The sequence below is a fragment of the Haemorhous mexicanus genome, chromosome 2 (assembly GCF_027477595.1).
Source record: "Haemorhous mexicanus isolate bHaeMex1 chromosome 2, bHaeMex1.pri, whole genome shotgun sequence".
Classification (NCBI taxonomy): Eukaryota; Metazoa; Chordata; class Aves; order Passeriformes; family Fringillidae; genus Haemorhous; species Haemorhous mexicanus.
Genome location: NC_082342.1, coordinates 94,132,783 through 94,142,384, shown reverse-complemented (window position 1 = coordinate 94,142,384; position 9,602 = coordinate 94,132,783). Strand labels below are relative to the sequence as shown.

The 9,602-nt window shown below is 40.1% G+C and overlaps 1 protein-coding gene across 1 annotated transcript; it reads right to left on the bottom strand.

Annotated features, from left to right (window-relative positions):
- Positions 1 to 432: 432 nt before the first annotated feature.
- C2H2orf49 (chromosome 2 C2orf49 homolog) lies at positions 433 to 8,952 on the bottom strand. The gene is made up of 4 exons (XM_059839572.1): positions 8,786 to 8,952; positions 6,746 to 6,912; positions 4,037 to 4,409; positions 433 to 1,980 (listed from the first exon to the last, which is right to left on the bottom strand). Exons 1-4 carry the CDS (start codon positions 8,921 to 8,923, stop codon positions 1,924 to 1,926), a joined length of 735 nt encoding a protein of 244 aa, XP_059695555.1. The 5' UTR covers positions 8,924 to 8,952; the 3' UTR covers positions 433 to 1,923.
- Positions 8,953 to 9,602: the final 650 nt, after the last annotated feature.

The following is a 9,602-nucleotide window of genomic DNA, read 5'->3' as shown; positions in this document are numbered from 1 at the left end:
ACGTGCTACAACGGATAGCAAAACAGCTCCAGCTTTGGGGAAAGGTAGGTGAAACATGGAAGGCTGGAAAGCATCCCAGCCTGGAAACAGGACTGCTACCAAGCAAAAGCAGCATGATGCTATTACTCCAGTGCAGTTCTGCATACCCCTCCTTAACACACACCAACACACACATGCTCCTAGCAACTGGAACTGCACAAAATACATCCGAGACGCTAGACCACTGACAGGAAGCCAGCCACAAAACAGAATTCCCATCACGCTGTTACACAAGTTCAAAAGTCAGCACTTCATGTGATACTAACTGCTGCTACAGCTGCAAAGCAGCTACTGACCCTTTTACCCTTAAAATGCTGATTACATCAAGTCCACTGAAATATAACTGTATAAAATGAATAAGCCTAATTACATCACAAAAACAAGGCAGCACTGTTTCGTTTGCTTTTAATTTAATTTATTTAAATAGGATAAGGCTACTTAAAAGACAAGTCTTTACATAAAAAAATGTACATTACATTAAAGTTTGCTGTACTCAAGTACAAAAACTGCACAAGTGTTTAGTAAAAGGGAGAGAACACACCATTTCAAAACACACATTCTTACCATTTTACAGCATTCGAGAAGTGCCTTTTACATCCTATCAGTGAATGGAGATTTCTGTAAAGAACTAAGCTACAGTTTTTGGTTTCAATATAAACCTATGTTAAAACTGTAAACAAGCTTTCTGATCACTACCAAACTTCTTTCACTGGGTTAACTAAGTGGATTCAGAAGTTGATTCTCTTTTTGTTTTACCAAGCCTGGGAGCATTCTTCTTATTCTTATTTACCACCTGTATCTAAAACTGATCTAAACTGACTTCACCCTGAGCCAGTAAGTTCTAATAAAAATATTTCCATTAACGTAATTAGATTTTTGCCCTGTGAGGCACTACCAATAATCCAGATGAAACACCAAATTTCACTGAAAACCAAAATCCATCTGAAATCAAAGGAAGGGAAAACAGGTTTGTGGGTTTTTTTCTAGAGTGCAATCACATATGTTAATGCTCTCAAGGTACTTCTGTCTTCCCATCCACAACCCTCTTCAACTCTCTGTAGGCTGAGAAAGCACTGGTCTGCATTCCATCGGTTTTCCCCATATTTTATAAATAAGCATGATTGTAACCAGGAAAACAATCAAATTTCCTACACTGGCACATTTTTACACTTATGCATGTCAAAAATATGCCTGTGTACTTAACAGAACATGGCACTAATCCATTCACTACTTCCTCTCAAAGTTTCATATCAGTCTAGTCACGTTTTTCCATCTGTGCATTCCTTGTTTCATATATCAAGAGAAACTTCAATTTGAAGTAATGCTGTTAAAATAGTTCATCTCTTATTAGCAACCTAACTTGTACTGCAAATTCTACACTCCTGTGCAATAAAAAGGAAAAAAAAAGTTCTGTAGACTATCTTATCAGCAGAATGGTCAGTTTTCTCACCTAAATTAATTACCTTTTTAAAGCCAAGAAGGCTCTAGGGATCACTCTAAATTTCAATTCCTATTTTAACTATTTAATCAGACGTGGAATAAAACTGAATCTTAGTGAAACAATGTGTGAATCACAGTGACATGGAGGAGATGAACTATAATAATCTTGAAAACTAAGAGTGGAGAGTTTAGTATAGTGTAATATCACCACCTTTTAAAGAAGTAATTAACTACTTGGTGTACAAGAGTGGATACTTTTAAGGTGACTGGTGATAGTGACTCCAGCTTTACAACAGGGAGTTGTTAAACTTGTTAAAACTTCACAGCAATCTGAATCTCTGTAAGTCTGCAAATTTTAAAATAATTTTATTTCAACTGTTTAAATATGACCTATCTATTTGAAAATATGGAGTAATATTTATATTTCGAGCACCATTAGCTACTTCATGGCCATGTAACATGCTGGATTTTCTTCTTTGCTTCCGAAGGCTTTAGGTCATTCTGAAATACAAGAAAATACATAATTATTCTTAGAGATACTGTGCAAACAGGAGTCAGTCATTAATCTGGCATATTTCAATCTGGTACTATTACAGTGTTCAACTGCAGGCTACTACAACAGCTTTCTATTGCCATCTTGTGGAGAAAGCTAAATATTACAGAATTTCTCTGGTGAAGATAAAAATAGAGCCAATGAATTTAACTACTTCCAAATCATACATGTGTTTTGGTTTTCAGCAACCTACAATTAAATATTCTTAAATTTTAAAAAATTTCTTTCAGTTATGCAGCTTAGAAACAGGTACATACTGGAGTTTCAAAACATATTTCTGAAGTTATTTCAGGTTGTCTTCTTAAAATACTTGTTGAAATGGAATTGTGTAAGGAAAATTCCCCAAATACACAACTAGGAAACCAATTTACTTTTTACTATTTGTCAAATAGTAAAAAACATTAAAAAAAGAAAAAGAAAATTTGGTCTTCTTTTGTAATGACCTAGATAAAAAGAAGAGAAATAATTGCCAAAGCCTCAGATGAACTCATCTTTCAAGTCCCTCTGCCCAAAGAAACTTGTAAAAATCAAGAAAGCCCAAAGCAAAGAAATGGTAGATCAAGTGGTAAAATAATTCCCCTCCATCATCTTAAGTAATTAAGTCAATATTAAGTAATAATAAAAAAAAAGTGAGAAATTAGGGCTTTAAAGGTTCACATAAGCAGAGAAAATACAGGTATATGAGTTTTCAAGAGCATACTGCAACACACTGGTTCAGGGAGCACAATCTAGAGATTGCTCCTCTCTTTAAAAGAGATACTGTAAATATCTCATTTTTTATCCCTGTAAATAAAATAAAAAACTTTAAACTAACACTTTCACTGTTAGTTTATTTACAGGAATACTGTGGACTGCAACCATTGAATGGTTTAAGGGAATTAGACCCAAAGATAATAGGGATAGTTCTGTGCTATTTATTAAATTTTTCTTGAACGTCAAGGAACAGTCACTTGCTTGGGGACACAATTGTCTTTACTGTCATTACACTAAAAATAGATCAGGCTTTACAGCTATCTGTCAAGTACACTAATTCTTCCTGACAGCTTCACTTTCTATTCAATAGCACATTTAAATTAAATACAAAGAAACTGTGAGGTGTACACTAAACAAGTTTCAAAAGCTCTGTAGGTTCAGATCTGACCAATACTTGGAAGAGTTCTAAATACTGAAAGAAGTTAGTAATACTGGTAGTAGAAAACACACCTCTCAAGCATAAATTCCATTCAGAGCCTCAGCCATGATTCTTTTAAAAGCTAAAGCTGTCTTTCACAACAGCCATGTGTTTTGGTACTCATGTTTAATAAAAGTCTGATGGAACATACCAATCCATACAGCAGAATATTACCTGCATTCTTTCATTAAAGGATTTTTTAAAAATATGTTGATATTTTTATATATTATTATTAATAGGAATGCTTTATTGCATCTCATGAGGCAATATTGAGAACACAAAGTTCAGTGTCATGTCTTAGGAAAATGCTAATCAATGTAACTGCACACAGTATATCTAAAGCTCCCCCTGCAGCTCAGCTGAGAACAGATACTTCTATTACCTCCTTTGAAGCCCAGATTTATGCCAGATATTCCCGTATTACAGTGGAAATGTGAAAACTCCTTCATTTGTATCATGAAGGAATACAACACAAGTGTTAAGACCTATGTCTGTATTGTGGCATGTTTTTAAGAGATGGGCCGTTGCTCCTTGCTCATTGACAAGCCCTGTAATCACACCATTGCCAAAACTAACCACTGTTCTTTGTCCCCATCAGGCAGCTACACTACACCATTACCTACAGAGAAGCTTCCCATGATGAGTACAAATTTCTTTAATTTTGGTATTTCCCAAACTAGCTACACTTTACTAATACTCACTGTTTCTAAATACTCTACCATTACTCTAAAATAAAATCATCCTGAAAACTCTTGCAAGGCTCTAACTCTGGCTCCTGTAAATCTCAATTTAAAAAAGAGAAAGCTGCAAAGCGAGATACTGCACAAACATACCGGCAAATCAGATTCCTCTTTCGGAACAGACCTCTTTAACTTCACAACAGTAGTTCCTGCTATTGGAGACAAAGGGTAAACCTTCAGACCAGTCAACACACAGCTGTCAGTCTTTGAAACATTGTTCTGCTGAGCCTCATTATTCCTTATTCCCAGCTTAGCGTTCTCTGACAAACTGGAGGCTGAAAGGTATGTTGAGGCATTGGAAGGAGCCGATAATCTCCTGACTGTGTTGGTGGTGCTTCCAGCTGGAGGAGGCTTCAGGCGATCAGCAGCTCCGTTCTCTGTCTTTTTCACCTTTATGCTTGTACTTGTTGAATTGCCATCGAATACAATTAATGGCCGTTTCCTTAAACCTTCCACTGTTGTAACACTGAAAATACAAATCATAAAATCCACAGAAACGTAGGTTAGATGATCAAAAAATAGCATATCCATGACATGAGTAGCAAAAATTAATTTTATCCTCCCTGAAGAAAACATATATCCCAAAATATTAATATTAAACTCTGACATGCTCCAAACTTAAATAAAAATAAATATACTTATATACACTTACACATACCCAAATAAAAATAAAAAGCAATAAAAGTCACTTCCAAAATATAAAGGCACAGGGGACTGTGTGAGGACCAGTACTCCTCAGCAAGAAGTAAGGAACTGTCTAAGCAGACAATTATAGCTGTACAACCAAAGGCACTACGCTTCTACCACTGCAGTTACTCTAAAGTAACTACAGAGATAATAAGTGTGAAGTATTTCAAAAGATGAGTATTTAAGGAAGGGTGTGCTGCCTTACCTGTAATAACAGCATCTCATATTCTGATACTTCTAAATTTCCCTGTTTCCACTCTTATTCAAAACCATAATGTTAAGGTAAGTCCGAAAGATTGTTAGCTAAGGAATAAAAACACTAAGCAAAAACTCCACACATTTTTAAAATAAATGTTCCTTTGAACAGGAACGCTAAGTGGATTAAATGACATTTTTTTAATAGTTTGTGCCTTTAAGCCTATGTGTAGTTAGAGCAGACCAGTTTAGTAATCACTGATTCATTAAAAGGAATATTATCAAGCTAATATCAAAACAGTATTATCAGAAAACATCTTGACTGATAAAAAAATAAAGTACAAAGTCAACATAACTCCCACTATATGAATTCAGAGTTTTAAAAATGCAATGCTCAAGAATGACAGTGTTTGGAAAGTGTAGATTTAACAAATAAAAAACCCGAACCACCATTAAGAGATATAATATTCCTGTTTAAAAACTTCAATTTTCAGTTTTGATAAAAAGCTCTTTTGCATCTATTTCAGGACACTAACAGTTTCCTACTCAAACACTAACCTCACACTTCCATCCTCAAGTCCACAGATGTAAACAAACTGAGGTACTCTAACCTCTTATGCACATGGAAAATAAACTGGACAGCTTGGTGTTTTAGCCACTGCTACAATTTTAAAAAACATCTAAAAACTAAAAAAAATTTCTAAAAAAAACCCAAATCACTTGACAGAATTTGTTTAGCTCTTCACAATTAGAAACCTCAGCAAAGCTAAAAGAGACTCAAGACATCAACAAGCTGTAATACTGAAAAACTACAGGAATTTCCATTCATCTTTCCTTAGGATTTACTGCTGAACATATCAGAATACCACTCATACATATCACATGTCAAAGTCTTGGGCAGGTGGAAGACTGAGTGAAGAGATTCAGTAAAAGAAACTTTTGAAGAAGATGTTGCTTTCTGAGCAAATAGAAACAGAAAGATTTTTAAAACAAGACAGAATATTTATTTCAGAAAGCAAATGCTATTTTTGAAACAGACACACAAAATTGCTGCAGCATGCACCCCTCACTCTAGATAGAGTAGGCCACCCCTGTCCCCTGAAGAAAGCACAGTTAAATATGCTTTTAGCACTTTCTTTAAACATGGCAAACATGATTATTAATTAGCAATTATACAGTGAAACGAAAAATATTTCCTTTCTCCTCATTATAAAGTACCTTGAAATCTACCAATAACTCATCATCAACACATGCTGGGGAATGAAGGAACAATACCAATTCTCTGGATCAATACAGACTGAGGGTGAAGGCATTGAGAGTAGCCCTGCTGAGAAGGACTTGGGGATATTGGTGGATGAGAGGCTGGCAACATGTGCTTGCAGCCCAGAAAGCCAAACATGTCCAAAGCAGCATGGCCAGTAGGTCAAGGGAAGTGATTCTGCATCCCCTGGTGCAGATTCTGCTCTGGTGAGACCTCACCTGGAGTGCTGCATCCAGATCTGGAGCCTCTGCAAGAAGGACATGGAGCAGCTCCAGAGGAGGATTATAAAATGATCATAAGGAAAGGCTTGAGAGAGTGGAGGCTGCTCATCATGCAGAAGAGAAGGCCCCAGGAAGACCTTATTGCAGCCTTTCAGTACTTAAAGGGGAAGTACAAGAAAGACAGTTCTGTAAAAAGAAGCCCTATAAGCTAGATAGCACTAATAACCTTTAAATGACAAAAGAAAAAAAATTATCTTCCCCTTTTTTCTATTTTTGCAGTAGTAGAATCTAACACTTCTGACACAGGCAGGCCAACACAGCATTCTCTATAAACTGTAACAAAATCCAGAAGCTGTACAAGCTTCACTAATCAGGCAAAGATTAAACAAAATGCATTGTTCTAAATTGTCCAAGTCTGACCCAATAAAGCTAAATTACCTTTTCTTCTCACTTTTCAAGTCATTTTGCTGTCTTTTCTTTTCCATCATTCTGCCCCATCTACTTTTTGGCAAGTCACGCTGAGGCAGGGGAATGGCATGCTGAATATAGAGATCAGTGAGCCCATCTTTGTCCATCTTTACATCATTTTCACCTAATATATTTTTCTGTGGGGAACAGAAAAAGAGATGTCATTTTTATGACAAATTCAACATTCAACCATCTGAGTGGCATAATTTCTTATTTAAAAATCCACTGTAAAGTATTGTATTGGGCCAGGGTTCCAGAAATAAAGGGGTGGCTGGGATGATCAGTTTGGAAAGGCCATGAACTGCTCAGTGCCAACAACAGCCTGGTCTCCTACCTTCCTACTGTCAACTTCCTTCATTTTCTGTGTGGATTACACTCAGCCTGTCCCTTCAGTGAGGCAATGGGAAACACAAGATGTTTTGGTCAGTGCATAGTGGTTTCTTTTTCTGCCACTGGCAAGTGCATCTCTTCACATGTCTCCACATGTGCGTCTTCCTGTGTGTCCTTTGGAGTCTCCTGCCCCCAGTGTCTGCTGCTCTTTAAGTGCATTTGAGCACAGGTGCCATGAGCAACTGTGCTTCAGATTCAGGGGTGTGATGGGCTGCTTTCTTCAACAGTGTGAGATACATGGACCCAGCTGTGACCAGCACTGGGCAGTCATTCACCTTTGCCCACACAGGTCAACCCTGTAGCCTCTCTCCACCCAAAATACTGCAAGTTTTCCCAAGGAAAATAGCAGCCAAAAAAGGGAAAAGTTATGACAGACATACTGTTGTTGATGGCTGATGTTTTCATGCACTCTTAAACATGCTTCCCGGAATCCAACTACAATAAAAGAGCTCTTTTTCACATGACTAGAAAACAGACAACTAGAATGTAATGCAAGTCAAACTTTTGGATGTAGAACTGTGTTATCTTCCCCAGTTCCCAAAGAATAATGGAAATAACTTTCAACCCAACATGAGGAAGAAGTTTCTTAGATTAAAGATGGCAGAGCACTGAAACAAGCTCCCCAGGGAGGTCGTGGACTCTCCCTCTCCGGAGACATTCAAAACCCACCTGGATGTGTTCTTGTGTTACCTGCTCTAGGCGACCCTCCCATGGCAGGGGGGGCTGGACAAAATGATCTCCAGAGGTCCCTTCCAACCCTGACTATTCAGTGATTCTAGGAACCAACAGTTAGAACACCAATTTTCTTTCTAATCATGTATTGGATTGTGAATATTGAATTTCTTGGTATGTCATGCCAAATTTATGAAAAACTCCAGTAACATCCTACAAATTGAGGTCATCGAGAGCAGGTCAAGCCTCTGTCACTACCGATTCTGGCAACACTTCATGACTTCTGATGTTGGCCTGAAACCTATATGGCCATATAGGCTGCACGGACAAAAGTATATGAAAATTCTTTGAGCTTATACAAAACCCTGAAACTTTAATTACTGTTGTTTCATGCACCTGAAATTTTCAGCCAAGGCAGTAGCTAGTATTGCAAACAACATCGGCTAAAGCTTTTTATGGTCCTAAGACGTTTATAACCCACTTTCAAACTCAATTATTTTCCAATTATCAAGTATCAATATTTACGCATTAAAGCATTTGCTTGACTGATTACATAGGCTGCATTTCTTTAACTCACAGAACTATTAGGGTTGGAGGGGACCTCCGGAGATGATCTAGTCCAACCGACCTGCCCAGGCAGGGTCTCCTAGAGCAGGATACACGGGGTATGGACGTGGCAATTTTAACAGTGTAAAGCTCATCCTTCCACAACCAATTTTGCTGTATGCAGACACTGTCTCGATTTGGGCAAATTGCTTTTTAGCAGCCTCGGTGTTCTAGCACAGCCCCTCTGCAAACACGAAGACATCTCCCGCGCCAGAGCCTCCTCTCCGCAAGTTCGTGGTGTCCAGAGCACCGACTTGGTGCCTGCTCTTCCCTGAACGCCGTGACTCTCTTCGTCCCCCCTCAGGGGCCGCCGCTCCGCCCGGCCCGGCTCCCCGGACGCACCTGCTCCAGGGTGAGCCGCAGGAATTCCTCCGAGAGCAGCTCCGGATGCAGTAACAGCAGCTCCGACTCCGAACGCCCAGACCCGCACTCCTCCTCTCCATCGCCGCCGCTAGCCCGGGCTCTTCCCTGCGCCGCCATCTTCTTCCCCCGGCGGCCCCTTCCCGGACTCCCACAATCCCGCGCGCGGAGGGAAACGCGTCTCTCGAGCAGCCGCGCGCCGCGGTGGCGTCACGGGCTGGAGCGGGGCCGCCACGGGGCAGCGGGGCCGCCACGGGGCAGTGGGGCCGGAACGGGGCCTCCACGGGGCAGCGGGGCCGCCACTTGGCAGCGGGGAGGGACGGCAGGAGCCGGACAGCGGGGCCGAGAGTGCGCCTTGCCGCGGAGGCATCACTCCGCGGGGCAGCCGGGTCGGGGAAAACACGCAGAATCCCACAGAATCACAGAATATCCTGAGCTGGAAGAGGCCCACAAGGATCATCAAAGTCCACCTCCTAGCCCTTCACAGGACAGCCCCAAGTATTGTGCCTCATGTCTTGGAGTGTTTTCCAAATGCATGAGCCCTGTCAGGCTTGGTGCTGTGACCACTTCCCTGGGAAGCCTGTGCAGTGCCTGACCACCCTTTGGTGAAGAACTTTCTTCTGATATCCAACTTAAACCTCCCCTGATACAGCCTCAGGCCATTCCCTTGGGTCCTGTCACTGGTCACCAGAGGGAAGGGATCAGTGCCTGCCCCTCATGAGGATCCTGTAGAACCATGATAAGGTCTTTTCTCAGTCTCCTCTTCTCCACTTGAACAGACCAAGTGTCCTCAGCCACT